The 20,934-nt window shown below is 41.1% G+C and overlaps 2 protein-coding genes across 3 annotated transcripts in view; one reads left to right on the top strand and one right to left on the bottom strand.

Moving 5' to 3' along the window:
- Positions 1-791: 791 nt before the first annotated feature.
- Positions 792-9,984, bottom strand: PSMC2 (proteasome 26S subunit, ATPase 2). Its single transcript, XM_059817323.1, has 12 exons — positions 9,903-9,984; positions 7,644-7,681; positions 6,359-6,440; positions 5,175-5,274; positions 4,715-4,846; positions 4,015-4,087; positions 3,775-3,870; positions 3,355-3,519; positions 2,755-2,842; positions 1,797-1,999; positions 1,110-1,206; positions 792-1,012 (listed from the first exon to the last, which is right to left on the bottom strand). Exons 1-12 carry the CDS (start codon positions 9,970-9,972, stop codon positions 855-857), a joined length of 1,302 nt encoding a protein of 433 aa, XP_059673306.1. The 5' UTR covers positions 9,973-9,984; the 3' UTR covers positions 792-854.
- A 486-nt stretch (positions 9,985-10,470) lies between these two features.
- Positions 10,471-20,934, top strand: part of DNAJC2 (DnaJ heat shock protein family (Hsp40) member C2) — a 17,768-nt gene continuing 7,304 nt past the window's right edge. Inside the window, exons 1-8 of one of the 2 annotated variants that reach the window (XM_059816209.1) lie at positions 10,471-10,515; positions 11,284-11,474; positions 12,101-12,176; positions 14,320-14,418; positions 16,678-16,819; positions 18,035-18,115; positions 18,927-18,992; positions 20,770-20,861. In XM_059816209.1, coding sequence (XP_059672192.1) covers positions 11,442-11,474; positions 12,101-12,176; positions 14,320-14,418; positions 16,678-16,819; positions 18,035-18,115; positions 18,927-18,992; positions 20,770-20,861 — 589 coding nt within the window. In that variant the 5' untranslated portion in view covers positions 10,471-10,515; positions 11,284-11,441. The remainder of the gene's footprint in view (positions 10,516-11,283; positions 11,475-12,100; positions 12,177-14,319; positions 14,419-16,677; positions 16,820-18,034; positions 18,116-18,926; positions 18,993-20,769; positions 20,862-20,934) is intronic. The other variant, XM_059816210.1, reaches the window with a different exon arrangement.

The following is a 20,934-nucleotide window of genomic DNA, read 5'->3' as shown; positions in this document are numbered from 1 at the left end:
AATTACACTTCTTCCTCCCTCTTGACCCAACATTTACTATTTTGTAAGAAACAAAGAATCTCAGGAAAAAGGGTTGAACCACTGAAGAATCACAGAATCACTAAGGTTGGAAAAGACCTGTAAGATCATCAACTCCAACCATCAACCAACACCACCATGCCCACTAAACCACGTCCCACAAGGCCTCATCCACACGTTCATTGAGCACCTCCAGTGAGGGTGACTCCACCACTTCCCTGGGCAGCCTGTTCCAGTGTCTCACGAATTCCAGCATTTCACCAAAAAACAACTTATGATGGTACCAGAGCGCTCACCCAGGGAGAGAAAACGTACTCCTTCACATCTTCCCGAAGCTGGGCAATGACTCAGACCACCAAGCGCTGGAGCTGAGCTCTGTATGCTTTCTCCTCAGCTCTTTTCCTGTGCAGTTCCTGGAAGTTTTCTTGGGCTACACCCACACCTCGGTGCTGAGCATCACACAAGCTTTTTGAGCACACCCAGAAACACTGCAGTCACTTAGGGATCTTCCAGCACCTCCACAGCTGAGATGGTAAGTTTTGGGCTATAAATGGCAACCAGGGATCCAAACTTTGGATTTCTAACATTGCCCAGGTATCCAATTCAAAAACATCTCACCGGTTTAGGCTGTGTTGTTATTAGAACCTCACTGAGATTTTTTTTTTCTAGAGCAGCAATACTCCACTAGTGTAGAACACACTCATAATGAACTCACACCTACTGTTTGGAATACTCAATTTATTTCTAGCTTCCAAGAACAAGACATGAATTACTACACTTGAATTTTTGTTTCACAGAAAGTTTAACAACAGGAATAGGAAAAACATTCCAGGATACTAGTTGTAGGTCATGTAGCGGGGTGTAGCACTGAATTTCGCATACGATTTAATGACTTTGTTCACTGCTTCTAGGAAGTCTTTCTCTGTTGCGATTTTTCGACGTGCTCGGATAGCAAACATGCCTGCCTCTGTGCAGACACTGCGAATCTCAGCGCCTTTGAAAGGAAGGGATAAACAAATTCAACACTGACCGCCAGTGGAGATGAGGCAAACACAAAATTGTTTAAAAAAAAAAAAAAAAAATCAGCTTACCTGTGCTATTAGGACACAGTCGAGCCAACAGCTCAAATCTTATGTCTCTTTCAACACTCATCGAACGAGCATGTATCTTGAATATGTGAGTTCGCCCCTGAAAAAAGAGCGGAGGACAGAAGTGTTCATGCTATGAAAGAGGTGATGACTCTCAGCGTGCAGCTGTCCACATCCAGAGCAAGGGCAGATGGAAAATAAATCTCTTATTTGCTGCCCAACTATACTTTCCTATGTCTGGACTAGCATGTTTAAGTGTCCATGATACTAAAGTAAGAAAATAACTTGAAAAAGAGCTTTAATGGTATAAGTACCTCAAGAAATCTCTCCCAAAAGAGCCAAACAAAACACATTCCAACTTCAGAACTAAATCACAGATCCGGTTAAAGGATTCTTTTCTGTTGAGTCAGAAATATACAGTGAATATAGCTATTTACCATGGCTTCTTGGCCAGGGATGGAATCTATGCAGCATGGGAAAACCATTTTGGTGCATCTTTAATCCCCCAAATTTCCATATAGTTTCACATACGTTAAGAGTGCTGCTTTTGTTGACTCTCGTAAACTGCTTCCAGACAATAATGCCCTAACTGAAGAAACACTCTGATATCAGAGTGGGGTTTTTATCTATATATATATATATATACACACATAGACATACACACTTAGCTGTGAAAGAAAGCATTCTCACCTCAAGATCAGGCAAGCTAAACTCTATCTTCCTATCCAACCTGCCAGGCCTCATCAGGGCTGGATCCAGAGTATCAGGTCTGTTTGTAGCCATCAGCACTTTGATGTTGCCTCGTGGGTCAAAACCATCCAACTGGTTGATCAGCTCCAGCATAGTACGTTGCACTTCGTTGTCACCCCCAGCCCCATCATCAAAACGAGCACCTGGAGAGAGGAGACACACGTGTTTCACAAAATAAGAGAGGGACCTTCAGAGCATGGAGGAGGTGTCACAGCTGCTACACTGAAGACACCTGGAAAAATAATTTGAAACAACATACAAATATTTGTGACAAGTTTAAAAAAGGTGTGAGGGGGTTATTTGAAAATGACACATTTCAAAAAGAGTGAGTGGTGTTACCTGTCAGTTATAATAAGCACCGTGTCTTCATCCTTAGTATGAAAAAGCCTGTTTCCCTGCCTAGTAACTGGCCAAGCTGCTGAAATTTATAAATGTGGTTTGGTTGTTTGTTTTGCCTCCCCTCAACCAAAACTTCCCCCCCCCCCCATCTGTGTAAAAATTGTTCTAATTTTCAAAGGACCTAAGTAATTACTTTGTGAAAAAAAAAAAAAACGTTTAGTTTTCAGGCAGTAATAAAGATTTAGTATGTAGTCCAGAAGCTGAAGGGGGTTTAAGTTAACAGTATTTTTTGCAAACACAATATAGAGATTCTTCACTGAAGTTCAAATAATCTGGGTGTTCCAAACGTGCAAAAATGAATTCTCACCTGGGCTAAACATGTATATAAACCACTTCTTGACAGCTTCCCAGACACGGGATGAGCTGGTAGTAGTTTTACTAAACAGGTATTAACAAGCACTTTTCTTGAAATGCAGCAATACAGGTAAAGAATTACAACATGAAAAGAAAACCTGAAAGTTCTCATATGAGATTAGAGCTATACATGCTACAAACATACCTCCAATGGCATCAATTTCATCAAAGAATATAAGACAAGCTTTTTTAGTTCTGGCCATTTCAAAGAGTTCACGAACCATTCGCGCTCCCTGAAAGCAAAAAATCAAGATTTTGTTAAAGGTGCAAAGCACATTAAAGGAAAACTATCAAAATTAAAATTTCCATGCTTCCAAACACTTCTAAGTTTCCAATGATAAAACTCTTATATTTGTACACATATGTATAATAGAACATTCATAAATCTTAAAGCAATTTATAAAGGAGAGACAAATTACTATTCTTATATTCAGAAGTACAGATGAAGTCATTTACCTCAGGGCCAAGCAAAAAATAAGTGGCAGAGCTGGGAACAGAATTCTAATCCTAGAGTCCTCCCGAACCACAGATTAAACTCTGTGCTGCAAAATCCATTTCGCTGATGACAGCATAGCTCAGGTCTTATAACTGATTGCCTGATCTGCAGTGATTTGTTTGACAGTTCCTCCCTGCCTTGTATCTCCAGCATCCAAGTACATTCATCTGTCATACCCACTATGGTGTCTGGTCCCTGCAACCAGCAATCTGCAAATCACTCCACACCTTATCAAGTATTTGCTCTTACCTCTCCCACATACTTTTGCACCAATTCAGATCCAATTACTCTGATGAAGCAGGCATCAGTCCTGTTAGCAACAGCACGGGCACAGAGCGTTTTGCCTGTACCAGGTGGCCCAAACAGAAGTACTCCTTTGGGAGGCTCAATTCCAAGATTAACAAATCTTTCAGGCTGTAATGGTGGGGAACAGAAGGCAAGGTTATGTGCAAATTAAAGATTATGTGCATCAAAGAGTATATGCAAATTAAGAAAATCATCAATGAAGAGCAACATAAACCAGGCTAGGCTAGATTTCACTTCTTAAAACTAGACCTCCTTTCACTTAGGTGTTTACATGCAGCTACATATCTTTTCTTGCTTTTTCAAATGCTAATAGATTACCAGAATACTTTCAAAATAATAAGTTTCAATCTGGAGGTTACTCACATGAAGCAGAGGGGTTTCAACCACCTCTCTCAGCTTTTCAATCTGCTCTTTACAACCACCAACATCACTGTAAGTGACGTCTGGTTTTTCTTCTACCTGCACAACAAAAAGGTGAGCAAGCAGTTAACAGCCTGATGCTGCATATCTCTCTAGGCTTTCAAGAGCCCAGAACAAAATCCAGCCAAAGTAATCAAAATTGCAAGAAAAAGCAATGTCATAATAAGTAAAGGCAGTTCTCACTTGCATCATGGTGACTGTGGGATCAATCTTTGGAGGCAAGGGGATATGGATTTGATACTTGTTTCTGTCCACCCTGGTGAGAAAGCATAAAGACTATTGTTTTAACACTGGTTAATTAAACTGTCATGTAGAAACAACTCTCTAAATTAGAAGCTGAATTCTTAATCTGTTCTTTTCTCTGGCATCAAGACAGCCCAGCCTTGAAAGCTAATAGTCAGATGGGCTAGAAACTGGAATTCCTTCTGCAGAGAAGTTTAAGGTTTCCAAAAATATTAATTCCAAAGTATTTTGAAAACTAAATTTCAAAATATCCCACAGAGCAAAGTGGCAAAACATTGATTCTAAAAGTAACTGGCTTCACCTCCTCAGCGAACATTTCCTGTAGCTGCCCTGTGTGTAACTGTGCAGACTGCCAAAGAGGAAGCAGGCTAGGCAGGCTCCCTGAAAGCTGGGACTACTGGGACCCAAGCTGAAAGGTTTCAGTCTATGATGCATGGTTCTCGTCAGAATGACATCAAAATCAAAAGATTCCAGCACAGCATGCAGGTCAGCTACTGTCTTCCAACAGAAAGACACTGTTGTTATAATTTCAACCACTGCAAAAATATGAAATGATAGTTGTTGACCTGTCAAACTAATGGATCAGATGAGAAAGCTTCGGTCTCCCGAAAACTTGTAAGAACACAAAGATTTTGCTTACCCAACTCTCATGCCTTCTTCTATGTCAGTAGGTGCCACCTGGTCACTGAGATCCACCACGAATTTGGCAAACTGTTTGACATTGATAATGTACTTGGGATCCTCGGAGTCTGCATTGATTATCTTTGTACACCTAATACAGAACATATAATTAACACCATCAGGCAGACAAACTAACTGGCTTGCTATTTGTACAAGCATCAAGATGAGAGTCATATTTTCCAAATACACCAAAATAGCTATTGTACTTGTGATTCTATTATTATATCATCATACAATAATTACAGGAGTAAGTAATACATCATCAAGCATAACACAGTTCCTTTTTGACGCAATGGTAAAAAAGCACTTTCAATATGCACAACACGTGAACCTTGTTTTTTTAAAAAGTCTACACATAAGCTAGAAACCACATTTTTAACACTATGCAACTCCACTGCAAAGAGCAAAAGTGCACCCACCTTGCAACTTGTAACGGTTGCTCGCTTTGGAGAGTTTGCTTATCTGCAGCCAGATCCCAAAGGGCAGGAGGAGCCAGCCCAGTGTCGGATTCCTTGATTCCTATGTACGACATAGACAAGCTGAGAAGGAAGCAGTTAACTGGTAGGTCAGCAATCCTTCCCACATCAAGAACCTTAGGCATAAGCCTGCAGGAAGCTTTTTGAGATCTCCAAAACACATGCACATGCATCTTTGATGGACTTCCTAAAAAACAAGTTTCCTAAAGAAATGAGGCCTACGTGACTGTGCCAGCTAAACATGCAAATACCAGTCTAGCCATCCTCTAATACAATTTTGCAATGTGTGGACGAGTACAACCAAGCTTGATAGAGAGATAAACATACTTCTAGAAGTTTCAGAAACAGAGTGAAACTCTGCAAGTGCATTCATTGAGGGAAAGCTTCAGTGCAAGGTATCAGAAGCTAAGGGATTCACACAGATGAAAAGCCTACTACTATTCTAAGATAAAATAACCTAATAAATCTTCCAAAACATGGATATAGAAAGTACCATCTCCATGATGTATTTGAAAGAATCAAGGATTTTACTGGAAAATAGAAATTGCGGTCTTCCCAGCGGAACTAAGGGCCATGAGAGATTAGCAACAGGGCAATAAATACACATCAGTGAAACAAACAAAGAAAAATTAGGGAACAAATTAATTTTTATTGTAACTGCCATAATTGACCAGCTGATTTTAAACGCTAACTGCTCTGATACACATTTCTTTTTTATACAAGGACTGGTACCACTACTTAATGATTATATGTTGGGGTTTTGCAGTCTATGGAAGTTCAAATGCAGCTTGACACAAATCACAACAAATTAGCTAGTGGCAGAAAGGGGCATTTGTTTCATGCTGCCATAATGTATAAAAATTATAATTTTGAATAAAAATGTGTTAAACTACAAAATTACATCACCATATGGATGGATTACATCATCCACAGGTTAGCCCTGCCCAATCAAAAAGACCATCATCTACAAAGCTAAAATCTCAGGTTACTAAATGAAGAAATATATCCTTTTGAGAAAAATAACAGTAATAAACCAATGCAGAAGTTGTTTAAAATCAGCTTCTTAAAACACTTGTTTTGTTATATATGTCTCTTCTATTGAAAGTTATCTTATGAAAGAAAGATACCAGTGAGCTCATTGATTTTCTTAAGTAGTTGTTGAATATCATCTTCTACTTGCTTGATCTGCCTCGAGTACGTGCTCTGGCCCTGGAAAAGAAATACCACGTAGACTTCATAACTCAAATTACTTTAAGTTTAGGAAAAAATGCCAATAGCTGCTCAGCATCAAGATGTTCAATAGACTGCCGTGGTATAACAGCCAACTATTGATCACAGCCAAAAAAAGACAGCATTAAGTTCCAGTAACAGTATTTCTGTTAGTAAAAATGGAGTGCAGCTACACAAAATTGACCAGTCGTGCAAGTGGAAATTTTTCATATTTGTAAACTTCAAGGATTCATTTTTCCTTTTAAACATGTTCAGCCTTATTTTTTTAAACTGTTTTTTTCCTAAAGTTTAAAAAAGGCTTAGTAAAAATCATATACAGATGGAATTCTGCATACATTATCTGAAAATCATTTGTACAAGTGCTTTAACTACCTTACCCAACCTTTCTATCATCCACAAAAGATAGCAGAAAGATTACGGGGCAAATCAGAAGCTAGATTCTTGCTTGTGACAAAATGCTTTACTATCTCACCCTGCCTGATGCAGGCAGATCTGGATGTGGATTTCCTTTACAAGATCTCCTTCGCATCAAATTGGTAACAAAAAAGAAGCCGCAGTGGGCACAAGCCATATTTCAGAGAAAATTCAGACTTCTGGCAAACATATCCAAATCCAGACATATGCTAAACTGCAAGTTTCATTTTTCAAGAGTTCTTTCACAGACCCACTGTACTTTCTGGTGGAGAGGGGAGATTTGCATTTTAAGCCTTACTATCCATGGAAAACACCTCCCGAGATTACATTCTCTTTCACAAGGTCCATGTTTCCCTCACTAATAGTTTTTTAACATGATGGCTAAAAGCAAGTAAATTTGATGGGAGAAGGGGTCTTAAAGATACTGTTCTTTATGAAGCAAGAAAATTGGTTCATGGAAGAGCCCCAGTAAAGCCCTAGATGTTAGATTCCTATGACAGTCAGCTACAAGGTACAAAGCAAAAATAGAAAAGACTTCATTAGTTCCAAGCTAACAAAACTACTGGATTATTTTCAGGGTTGTGCGTTGCGTTTGGGGCTTTCTCGTTGGAATGGGAAAGGGAGAAAAGATTTTGGCAGGAAAGAAAAGCAGTAGGAGAAGCAGATTTACTAACTACTCACTAAATATACATCTCTCCACTCTTGCATTCAATTCCTAACAGGACTTTCTTTTTTTCTTTAACACTCTTGTGTATGTATGTTACTTACATAGGTTTTCAGCAAGGCAATATCTCCTTCATCCAGAGCTGAAACAAGACAGAAGAGACTTAGCTTCCAATTTTAAAAATAAACCCAGCAGTATCAATTCAGCTTCTAAAAGATGAAAACATACATTTTAAAGGGATTCTTTTGAGTTTCTACTTTTTCACTAAACCAAAGTGGAACAAAAAAGTATCAGACATTCAAGAAAAACAAAATAGGGTCTCCAGCTACTCTCTTCAGTCCAAAAATCTGTACCACCCAGAGCTCACATCAAGCAAGCTACTTAAACTGCCTTGCTCAGAGGAGCTTATGACCTACAAGTGTACAGAGAAGAAACTGAAGATACTAAAACTTGATCTTTCAAACTTTTGGTTTCTTAATGTTCAAGAAATCATCAATTAAAAACTATCACCACTTTCCCCCGGTGATGTCTCTCTTCCAAATTGCCCAGTGTGAGCAGGGAACAGCAACCGAATCTAAAGCTGGTCTCAGCAACAAAAAACTACTGTAAACTATTAAAGCAGTCTGGAATTAATAACTAATACAATGCCAAGTTTTAATATTGTAAAACATAAAACATGGGAATGGTTATACTACACAAGATGAACAGTCTGGTCCAATATCCCTTCTCCACCAGGAAGGTCTACAAACGTGGCAAACATATAGTGAACTCCCACTGCCGGGTCACATATTGTTATTAACAGCCCCTTAAAAAATGTTCCTTACGTGAATATTTTTTACAATTGTTAGAATACCTGTAGATTTTCAGCAGAATATGCAGGAAGGAATCCCCTGGTTTAAATCAGCATTTACTTGACTTAAGCTTGGAATCTAAAAACTGTACTTGGGCTTCAGAATTCCTGCATCAGAACAAGCAGCGTCAGCTGTTAAATGCACAAGCTTTTGTACAGAGTCCTGCAGGATAGCTCCAGTGAACTCTCCCAATTAAGCATTACTGCTGTTCCCTATTTACTTCTATACCACTTGACGTTTAACAGCCCTTTAACGTTCCCTCTCACTTCCCCCAAAAGCTCTCTCTTTTTCAGACTGAATTATAGTCTTCACCTTAAGCATCCCTGGCCCTCTGTTTTTCTCTCTTTTCCAATCCACTGTATCTTTTTACAACAGAGAAAGCCCAAACCACACAGTATTGAAGATCTGGGTACAGTGTGTATTATACAGTATTCTGAAAGGATTTTTTTTTTGTGTTGATCCTTACTTCTTTCCCGATTATTTGTACTAACCCATTGATTTTTGATGTGCACCGTTCTTACAGTTCAAAACTCTTTCTTGAGGGGGAACAGTTCAAAGTCCAACACTGATTACATACAGAATTGCTTTTGTCTCCAGGTGTATTATTTACTATTTACTAGTGTGAAATAAAAAGGTAAATGAAATTCAAACATGAGAAGCAACGGCAATTTTCACACTATGCTGGCATCACCAGAAAAAACTGCCACCTCACTCGCTCCTCCTTCCACTGAATTACTTATGAAAGTGGCAACAAGGGTTTGACAGCCACCTCTGCAGGACTTCACCAATCGTGGTTTATTAGGCTGATCTTCTAGCTAACCATTAAACCACAAAACGCCTTTTGTCTTACGAAGAGCAGATTAGGCTTTTTAGGAGCCTTTTATAAGAGAACCTTAGAGGGCCCTGGAACCAGCGAAGCCAGACTGCGCCATCTGGGTCTCGGCAGCAGACGGCCAGCGGCTCCCCGCCCCGTATTTGCTACCCACCCCTCGATCGATCCTTTACTGCGCTGCCTATGCATTTCCCCCGAACGGGCAGCAGACTTCGTGGGCGTGATTTTCCTCAGTTTTCCCTCAGAATCTTGAAAATGCAGACTGACGTTTACGTTTAACACCCCCTCCCCACAGACCGCCCCCCCCCTCAGGGCCGCAGAGGCGGCACCGGCCGAGCCCGGGCTCCGGGCCGGGGGGACGCTCGGGGGACGGCGACCGCAGCGCCAGAAACCGCATTAAAGGGATTTTTAAGTCTTTTTTTTCTCCAGCCGCGCTCTTCAACCCCGCCGCTCCTGCCAGCGAAATGGCCGCCGGCAGCGCCGCCCGCGCCCCGGTCCCCCGCGCCCGGCCGCAGCCGAGGCGTTGCTCGGGGAGTTTGCCCGCCATGAACACGGGGATTCCGACCCGCGGGGCGGGGAGCGGGGAGGAGGCTGCCGGTTCCACCGCCCGTTGCCGTAGTAACGGCTAGTGGGCCCGAGGGAGGCGGCAGAGCCGAGCCCCCGCCCGCATCGCCTCTCACCGCGGATGGGCTTATCCTCCTTCTCTTCCTCCTTGGTCTTCCTCTGGTCGGCGCCCAGGTAGTCCGGCATCCTGGCGGCCCTCGTCCCGCGGCCCGCCCTGCCCCGGATGCGTTACGCAGCAGCGCCGGGGCTTCCGGCTGGGCAGGGCCGGGGGGACACCAAAGGAGGGTGCACCGGCCCGTGCGCGCCGCGGGCGCCGCGCCACCGGTATCTCCTTCCGCCCCGGCACCGCTGCCGCCGCCGGAGAGTTCCGCCCGCCACAGCTGCCAGCAGGCCACCGTGCGCCGCGTCGGTTAAACCCGCCCTGGGCGGCTGGGCCTCGCCGCGGATGCCGGCCCCGCTGCGGAGTGGCGGCGTGGAGCAGGCAGGGGGGCGAGGAGGTCGGCGTGGGGGCCGGGCCCCGCCGGGCCGCTTATCCCGCCGCACGCCGCCGCCGCCCCGGAAGCGCTCGCCGGGCGCCTCCATGCGCCGGCTCCTGGCAACCGGCGAGGCGAGGCGAGCGGGGACCGGCGCCCAGGCCCGAGGCTCGCTCCGGCCCGCCGCCCGCTGCCGCCATGCTGCGGGGGGCGCAGGAGGGGCAGGTCACGGCCGTCACCAGGGCGCTGTCGGCCGGTAGGTACCGCCGGCCCCTCTGGCAGGGGGCGAGAGCGGCCCGGCCGCGGGGCTGCAGCCGGTGCCGAGCCACGGCCGGTGGAGGCGGCACGTCGGGGAGGGGAGCGGGGCCTTGCTGCCGGGATCGTCCGCTGCCGCCCGTCCCGCCGGGGCGCGGGGCAGCCCTCTGCCGCTGCTGTCAGGACCGGGGCTTCCCCTGCTGTGAGCGAGTGCGTGTTCCAGGGGAACAAGCCCACCCCTCAGGCACCCGCTGAGGCGTTAGAGTTGAAAAATCTGCTGTTTCTGCAAAACTTTCCCGTTTGTTTTACTTTAATGCTTTCCTCTTCACGTGTTGCATCTGCCTCGGGGCTCATTTCAAGTCAGTGTGTGAGCAACAAGCCCGGTTTCGCTGCCAGAGGGAGTGGCCTGTAAAAGGGGGAGCGGGAATGCGGAGAAGATCAATCCAAACTTAAATGTTTCGGCCGCAGTTATCTCCTGTTACCAAAGCAAGGAAGATATTTAATATCATTTAACATGTGCGTTCCTTTAACTTGAAAGCACCTTTCAAGATCTGAGAACAGAGTGAAGTGTTTGGAAGGTACCGTCTGATAGGCATGTGTTCTGGTTCTTGCAATCTTTAAAGCAGTCTGGTGTTTTTAGAGTGAACTAGAAGATTGGGCAATCTGTACCCTTGTGTGATACAGTACTTTTATGGGCTTTGATGGGGTTTAATTTTTTTAAAAAAGTAAACCACGGAAGGTGAAGTTGCTTTTATGTTTTTGCTTATAGCATCAGTACTCTGTCAAGTGGAACCTGTGGGAAGATGGTTTGAAGCATTTATTAAGAGGAGAAACATAAATGTTTCTGCCTCTTTCCAGGAGCTAGAAGATGAGAAGGAACTTTCTGAAGAATCAGGGGATGAAGAATTGCAGCTTGAAGAATTTCCTATGCTAAAAACCCTTGATCCAAAGGACTGGAAGGTATTCAGCTGATACAGATTAGTGTTAACTATTTTTGCTGGAAATCTCCCGACAAAGTTATCTGCCATTACCAGCTGCTAAAGATCCCCTTCCTCCTCCCCTCCCACCCCCATATGATTTGGTTTATGTCCCTTAGCGTTATAGCTGGGTTTGTATTTTCCACGCATAACCAGTTGATGATGGCAAACTCAAGTGCACATCAGGATAAGACCTTAGTGTTGAACTGTTGTTTTTCATTTTACTGCCTCTCAGCAGTAAAAGTGTCTCTTCTCCCTGTTACCACTTCGCTTATTCTGAAGTTGTGTTAGCACTCAATATTAAAGACAGCAATTCAATTTTCCAGTAGTAGAACTTTCTAGGATTCAGTGCTTTAATCCAGTTTAATATTAAGCTACTTGAATTTCTGTAACAGCGGCTTGTTTTATTGATATTTGGTTATTCAATAATTATGACCTTTATGACAATTGTTCCTATAGCCTTTTTCTAATATTTATTGAGAGAGGGAAGAATTCTGCCTCTTGCTTTTAAAAGATGGGGAGAACTGTTTTTCTGCATGTGTTGTGTTGTGGCTTTTTAGGTTGCATTTATAAGTGTTTATTAGGGTTCTTTTTTTTTCCTTCCCTCAGAATCAAGACCATTATGCAGTTCTTGGGCTAGGAAATATACGATACAGGGCTACTCAGAAACAAATCAAAGCAGCTCGTAAGTACCTTTCCTTCATAAGCATACCTTTTTTTCAGATGTACACAACTGTTTTCCATGTGAAAACACATACATGTCACGAACAAGCTTTTTACTATTTCACAGGCCTGAAAATGCCCGCTCTTTGATTTGTGTTGCTTACCAGCCTTCTAAATTCACATCGCAGCTCCAAAATCCACAGGCCTGAAGCTAGGAAATTCAAAAATTTCACCAAGTTCACATCTCAGCTTTCTTGCCTGTGTTTTTTGTCAACAACCTTGAGACTATAACAGAAATAACACTAGCCTTGCCCTGTGTGTTTCAGTAGCTTGGTACCTTGAAGCCCCTTTACAATGGTTAGCTGCCATGTTAATGCTAGTGAATGTTTAAGAAGTACGCTGCATTTATCATTCTGATTAGATTGCATGGGAATGGAGCAGTAGCTGTTGAATTTTCAGGTATTCAAGTAACTAAAAGTTACTTAGGCCACTGAGAAGCTTGGTTTTCCTCTTCTTTGGTCGTTTCACCATATGAAAACTGTAGAGTTCCTGTGGCTGGATCTCTGGGATATTACCAAGCTATTAAAAATGTAGTCTTGTGAGGTTAAGTTTCCTTGACATTTTGGGTAAGTAAACAATAGAACTTGGAAGTGCCACTGTACTGCTTAATGATGTCATGGGCCTGTGTCTTAAATCATGACATGATTCAGAAGTGCATGCAGGTGATCGGGGGTATTTTATGGTACTTGCATATGAAGGAACAACATGTTGGGCTTCAGAACTTTTTTTCCTAGAAAGCAATGTGACCAAGAGTTGACTTTGCAAGAAGGATGCAGGTATTTAGTGTAGGAAGATTTAAAAGTGCTCTGAAGATTGTTCAATAGCCTTTGTGAAATAAGATGATGGTTTTGTGGATTGATCTTGCAAGCAATTGCCTGTGCCACTGTACTGGTGTGAGTAGTATCACTGTCCCCAGTGAAACCACAGATGAAGATTAAGTTACTCCCAAATGAAAACGGGTGGAAATTAGCAAATTACCAACTTGCACAGGAAATTATGTTGCCTCAGGTACGTGTTGCTTAGCAGTGCCACCGTGGAGCATGTGCTAATATAGCATAGAGCAACACCTATTCTGGTGATGATTAGTGGTCTCACTAATCTTGTCGAGCAAGAACTGGGGCATCTCTCTCTTTAGGGTCCTAACAGCACTCAATGATTACATGGTGATATAGAAATGTGAGTCTTTTTCACCAGTATATACTGTGTTTTTCCTGTTTTTAACAAGGACTCTGATTTGTTTCTCAAAAGGCAGGTTGCTGTAACTACTTGCCTGGTATCTTCTCTCTGGTATTTTATAGTGAGCCAAAAAGGTACATTTTATGCTGTATGATGATATGGCTAGACCTTTTGGCAAAGAAGTCAGTTTAAAATCCGGTTTTACTGTTTAAACACGAAGATAACCTTTAGTAGCAACTTTAGTAGATACTCTGTATGTGTTAGTTAAATCTTAGGTTTAAGGCCTAAACAGAGAGACAACTTGACCACAAAGTCTTGTGTGTGTGCGCTTAATGTTATCTATGGGTAAGTGTGGCAGTCTTCACAGGCTTATGGCTGTAGTTTCATTGCTAAATTTCATCTTGGACTGTGTACAGAACTTGAGTAAAGGGATAAAATAAAAATTGTATTCTATCTGAACTACTTTGCTTTTCACTAGAAATAACAATTAAAATTACATTAGTTATTTTTTTCTTTATTTTTTCGGTATGATTGCACAGGGAATTGTACAATCTTGCATAATTAAAGTCCTGAAACTGCATTATGCTTAAACCATACACTTACTGAAGCATTTTGCTATGCGTAATATTAGAGTAAGTCCCCAAAAATCAGTACTTCTTCAGCTGATGAAGGTGGAATATAGTTTCTGAGTTGCGGTTATTCTGTGTCCCAGCAAAGATGATGAAATTTTAATTCTGACAATAGCGTTAAATCAAAGAAAGTTCACTAACTCATATCTGTTTTCTTCCTGGTGTTTTTTGTTAAATTTTATTTTTTTTTAGTATCTATTTAGAGAAATGTCAGTTGAAATTATTGTATTACTTTGTAGTTTGTGAGAAATAAATTGTTGATGATGACGCGTTTCTAAACCTAATGCATCTATTTGCTAGATAAATCCATGGTTTTGAAACATCATCCAGACAAGCGAAAAGCTGCAGGGGAACAGATAGGAGAAGGTGATAATGATTATTTTACATGCATAACTAAAGGTAAGCAATTGATCTCTTTTATTAGATACTCTCTCAATCTACTTGATTATCTGAAACGTATTTGTAGAGCTTTATTAGGTTTTAAAGAATTGTCAATTACTAAAAAGCCAGAGAAGTTGTTTTCCATTTTAGAAAACTGCCTCAATAAATAGGGACCACATCAATATAACTTCCTTCTGGGTAGAAGCAGTATGGGAATGCAGCTGATAGACGTTTGTCTGCTGTGCCACTTGGTGACAAAATGTAAACACTCGTAGCAGCATATACAACGACGAACCACTAGAGGTAGCTACATACCTGGCATAAACTGGTGTGCTATAAAGTACTTCCCTTAAGACACCAACAGCAATTGGAAAATCTGAGTTCTAATGTGCTTACTCTGCCAACAGAGCATAGGTTGATTTGATGTAGGATATCAGCTTCTTCAGATGCTGTTTTTTTCCCACGGTTGACCGAGTGAACTCAACTGAGTAACATTTCCTTTCTTGCCTGCTAGAACACCACTGCTGGCCGATTCCAGAACCATAGGGAGTGTTCTAGGTGTATGACATGCCTCTAGAAATGCTTTGGAGTTTGGCTTTTTTGTTTATTTTAAACAATTTTTTTTTTACTCAATAAGCTCAGGGTGGGGAGAAATCTTGGAATTTGTGCATTCTAAACTTTCTTCTTCTGGATGTCTTCTTACAATACTAGTTAAAATGTTAGCTGATATATTAGACAAGCTAATGAAGTTTTCAGTCTCCCTTAGAGTTGTCAAAAGGAAGAAGGTTGCGAAAGGAAATTTTTTTTCCGTAGTTGCAGTCCTGTCAGAAATTGGCATATATTTATAATAGGAACAACCTGCACCTGAATTCAGGAATATGCTCTGTGTTCTACATGCAAGGAGCAAAATATGTTTCCCCTTAACTGCTTACAATCTAAGGATAAACAGAAAGGAAAGCACAAAGTGGCATGGAAGAGGAGTAAATGCTTCCAGGCAGCACCTTGAAGGAAGGAAATGCCGTGGTAGGGAAGGGGAATCTGGAGTAGGAGCAAGTGGTAATGGAACGGAGAGAAGAAACTTGCAAGGCAGGAGTATGTAGGTGGAATTCGGAGCTGGGTCTGACAAAGGAATGAGTGGGAGATACAGTGCTGGGGGAACAGAGTATGTGGGAATAGAATTGCGGATCTGTATGGAAGGGACATCCCTTAAGTGGAAGAGGAACCAATGGATGTGCACAGAATTTATTGCATCAGGAAAATGGTAAAAGCTCCTAGCTTGCAATGTAGAGGATCATTGAGGTCATTTAGAGTATTGGCAGAGGGGAAGTCTCTTCCCAGAGGGGAAGGGAAGGCTGGCAGACAGCAGCTTATGGGTGGTCCTTTGCCTTACTTCTCTCCATTAACATGCACAGTGAGATCAGTTTACAGAACCACAGAGCACCAAGGTCTTCTCCAGCTTATCACCATCTAGATCTGACCTTCACGGTGCAGTGTTCTGTGTCCAGGGATGCAGCCAGAGAAGCCCATGAATGATTGCAACATGAATTTGATTGCTTTGATGACTTTTCACTCTTACTGAAAAATAGTGGGTATTGTAGAACTGACAGACAAAGTCATTCCACACTTCCGTGAGAGAAAACTAGAGTATACCAAACCTACAGTGTGTGTAATGTCCAGTTTAGAAGATTAAGTAATGTGATGCTCCCCAACTGCAGGACTGTAAGAACAGGAAAACTGGGAGCACGTGCATTTTTTGGCTAGTAGCTATGTGGTGTACTGAGGCTTGGAAAGAGTGTAAAACAACTTCATCATGAGCTGCAAAAGTCTTAATAAATGGCTCCTGTTCTTGCCAGTTCTGACATCATATTAACTCAGGGACTGCTTTTACTCTGTGCCTGTCTTAGTAGACTTTTGTCGATTTATCTGCAAGGATCTGGTGTAGGATAAAAGCCTGAAGATGTCATGCCCAAACTCCCAGTGCCTGAGGGGCATTTACTGCTACAAAATTATTTAAAATATAATCTGGTTTGTTACATTGTAATGGTTAAATGTGTTGGTTTTTGTAAATGTTTTCCTCGTACTTAGTTTAGTGTGAATTGACAGCAATGTTATTTGTTGTCACTGAAATAATTAAATATCAAGCTGTACAGAATGATAGATCCAACACAGATCTGAAAGCATCTTTTTAAACATTTAGAACCTTTTCTGTAACATTCCCACCTTGTGGGGAAGACTCACTTTAGTCTCATGTTTTATGTCTGGTAACTTTTTTTTCAGCCTATGAAATATTATCTGATCCTGTGAAACGACGAGCATTTAACAGCATAGATCCTACTTTTGATAACTCTGTACCTTCCAAAAGTGAAGCAAAAGAAAACTTCTTCGAAGTTTTTTCACCAGTTTTTGAAAGAAATGCCAGGTAAGCTATGTCAGACTGCCTTTGCTGTTGCTGGAGAATCAGCATTTGCAGACTCTTCTGGCATTGTGTTTGTAACAGGTGTGATTTTAAGGGATTCTGGGAGATGTATTGATTTGCTAGAAATGTAATACAAGTAAAATAGTGCACTCTCTATTATTTAATTTTAAAATAATCTGAACTGTCACATTGGTGGCATTGAGTTTGACCCATGAGATCTAAAAAAAAAAAAGTCTGTTCTCAGCTCTGTATTACTTACTGTCCTTTTTGTACAACACATTGTTTCATCTTAAAATTATTTACTATACCAAGTCTGTGTGTGCTACTGACTAAAAATTCCTTTTTTTATTATTTTCTTATGAGGCTGAGACATTAACAGAAGACAATAGTTATGTTCACAATTTAGCTGGTTAAAAGAGAAGATAAATGTAACTATCAATATTTGGTGGTTCTCTCTTAAGGTGTGTGACTTTTTTTTCCTGCGTTTGATTCATGCTTGCCAATTAACTTTATATTAAGGCTGTCACAATAGAAATCTATTTCACCTTTTGCCTGTATGAAAAAACAGTGTTTTATCATGTGAGGCACGTTACAACACATTGTGAACAATCCGTTGGTTATTTAAAGTAGATTTATTGAATCTTTTATCAAGTATTCCAGAGATTCAGACCTGGATCTGTGGTTGTCAGATGGGTTGTTCCCTTCCCTGCTTGGAAATGGATGCTATGTCATGGAATAACAAATTCTAGAGCCTATGGAAGATTTCCCTCTTTGCAGGGAAAAAAATGGAATGGAGGCAGAGCATGCATTATTCCCTTGTACTCTGTTAGAACATGTGGGAAACTTCCTGTAGCCCACCAGAGAGCCAAGTTACTCACAGAGCACCTTTTGTCCACTTCTTGTAAGCTTCTCTACCAGGAGAATGTGTATGGAGAATTGAATATCTACAAAGATAGCTTGTGCTCCATCAGGTCTCCTTGTAGGCACACAAAACTTGGGCAGGAGGATTTTGCTTTTCTGGGGGAGCTCGCCAAAAAAGGTTCAATCTGGAGAATGTTTAGAAGGAACTCTCCTGTTTTCTTCCTCTTTCCTGGTGCACCTCTGTGTTGGAGGGAGGGAGCCTCTGATTTGATGTTTTGATTCTGTACTTAACACATGCCATGTTATGAAGTAAGATTATATATATATTATTTCTTGGATATACCCATTTATTTTCAGGTGGTCAAATAAGAAAAACGTTCCTAAACTTGGGGACATGAACTCCTCATTTGAAGAGGTAGACGCATTCTATTCATTTTGGTAAGTTAGCTGATACCTCAGTTTCTATTCACAGTATTCAAGACATGCAATATAAAGGGTTTGCAGAGCCTTTTGTATGTAGGTTGTTGGCTGTGGTCTGTTCTGACCTATTAATGTCACGAAATTACCCCACAGCTGTTTGGTGCCTTCCACAAACTGAGCTGGCGTTCTCCTAGCTAATGCATCCGCGTTGTAAATTCACAGTTACAGCGGGAGCTTCTGACAGTTCTCTGACCACAATGGCTGTGAACTGAGTTGACCCACAGACTAGAAATGGGGTTCATCTCACCTAACGTGTGTTTTTAGTGGAGGTGTCTACTAGGTATTTAAGCTCCTCTAGTTAAGGGAGGTCTGTCTAGTCCAAAAAGTCAGTCGAGTTTATGGCTTGACTTCCCTGCTAAATACGGATGTTTATATAAAGATTAAATTAATTTCTCTCTGAACTCTACAGACTGCACGATATCTCCACTCCCTATAATGGGAGCTTAGACAACTGCACTGTAGACATTTAGAGTTGGTGAGACTGATCCCATCCTGAAATGCACTCTGTCCTACAGTACAGATAGATGTAAATCATTACTTTCAATAGCATCTTGTGTTTTGGCTTAACAGTGAAATCATTGTAGGTGCAGTATAATTGTAAATTATGTATTATAAATTGTAAGTAACAGTATAATTGCCTACAAAAACCTAATAGTAAAAAAGGTAGATGATTTGTAATAGCTTTGCAGTTTGGTTGGGTGGTGTTTTTTGGGTTTGGTTTTTTTTTTCATTCATTCTTGGTTTGGTTTTTTGCTTTTTTTCGCTTTAGGTATAATTTTGATTCCTGGAGAGAGTTTTCCTATTTAGATGAAGAGGAAAAAGAAAAAGCAGAATGGTATGTAAGTAAAAAGAAATTTGATAGGAGACTAAGAGATTGATAAAGCAAGATTTTCCAACTTTCTATTAGACTCTAAGTCATAGGAAGAAAGGTAGCTGGGCTAAGACTGAATTCTACTCTACCAGCTTAGTAGTCAGTCATGATCTTGAACTGGACTGACTGTGGGCTTCTCTTTGTCTTATCTGTGTAATTGAAATAGTTCTTGCTTGCATCAGAGAGGTGTTTCTGGGGTGCTTTGAAATGTGTGTTCATTCAAGTTCAGACTTGCAGTTCCAGCAAGTCCCAAACACAGGTTGAACCTGGAGCCAGAACAGAGTGGATGAGTAAGCAGGTACTGTTTCTCTCTCCAACTCTTTATTAAACTTTGCTGAGACAAGTGATACTTTCTAGAATTTAGAGAGATTAGTGCTGATGGCTTGATGTTAATAAAAATTGTGTATTTGTTGATGTAGTGATAGTTGCTGAATTACTCAGACTATGTTGCTATTGGAAAATACATTCTATTTTTATCCTTCCTACAGTTATAAACGCAGAATGTTCAAGTTAGAGCACAGAATCATTTAGTCCAACACGTATTTCATAGAACACAACCTTTCACTTAGTCATCCTTGTATAACCATAACTGGCATTGTATGAACCTCTTCTTCCAAGTTTGAATAGAAATCAATTTTGTAGTTGGAGTCAGTGCTTAGCTTGCTTTGCGGCTAAAAACTGTGCCATATTTAGGCTGTAGCTAGGCATTCGTTCCTCTTCTCTTATGCCTCTTCCTGCTATTAAATTTTTTGAGCCTCTCTGGACCCAATGTTCTTTCTCCTGTGAAGGTTCTGTGAGGGCACTGTAATCATCAATTCCATACCACTTGTATTTTTGATAAATTATACAGATTTATCTCTAGGCTTCTCATTGGAGGAAGGCTCTTGAATTATTTGCGTAGCTCTTTTTTGTGCTTATTCCTTTCAGTAGTGTCCTGTTTTAAAAATGTTTAGACAAATGGTACATAGTGTGCTGTACTTCAGAGAGAGAACTACGTTTCAGCTTCTGTTCAGATGATCATGATTCTTGTTATCCCTTCGTACCAAAGGTGATGTTACACCTGTTTTAAACCTTCAGTCTACTCGTAGTAGTCTCCTACTCTGTTATGGGGATTGTTTTCTTTGTTCTGAGGTATATTGTTCTGTATCTGGTTGTGTGGATAAGGGTATAGACCCCCACTAAAAATTTGCCTCTTTCTTGACAGCACTGACAAATATTTTCAGATTACTTAGCCAATTTTTAATCTATTTAACCTGAGCTGTATTTTACTGGAGTGAATCCGGCATGATTTTACCAAAGTGTCACGGTACTTCATAGAAAGTGTTCTTTCTGTGCAGATGGGTTTACTTGACATGACCTATATTCTCTAAAATGGAGATAAATGACATTGATTATATTGCTGCCCTTTAATTAAACTGTATACCAGCATTTCAGTTGTTTTGCTTGGGTCAACAATTGGATTGCATTTTGAAAATAAAGTCCATGATCTCATTCCCTGCAATGACAGATAAGCAGTTTGTTTTGTCAGGTGTTTTGTCAGGTTTATGTAATTGTGTAAACGCTTAGCATTTTTGACATGAGCTTAGGGCCTGGAACTTCATTTTTTGAAATATATTTTTGAAGTAATCAGAAAAGACAATCTGTGTGCAGAAACTTTAAAAAAAAAACTTTGTTGTTGAATTTCTAACAGACTGACACTGTAGGGTATTAGCACTGAACTAACTATGCTTTCCCTTTTTAGTCGAGATGAAAGGAGGTGGATTGAAAAGCAGAACAGAGCTGCCAGAGCATTGAGAAAAAAAGAAGAAATGAACAGAATTAGGACACTTGTTGGTGAGCATGCAAATTGCTGTTTTTTTAAAGAGATATTTGTTAACTAACAGTGGATATCTCCTGTTTTTCTTTT

This window comes from Gavia stellata, chromosome 4 (genome assembly GCF_030936135.1).
Source record: "Gavia stellata isolate bGavSte3 chromosome 4, bGavSte3.hap2, whole genome shotgun sequence".
NCBI lineage: Eukaryota > Metazoa > Chordata > Aves > Gaviiformes > Gaviidae > Gavia > Gavia stellata.
Note: the sequence above shows the minus strand (reverse complement) of the source record. Positions and strands in the feature narration are given on the sequence as shown.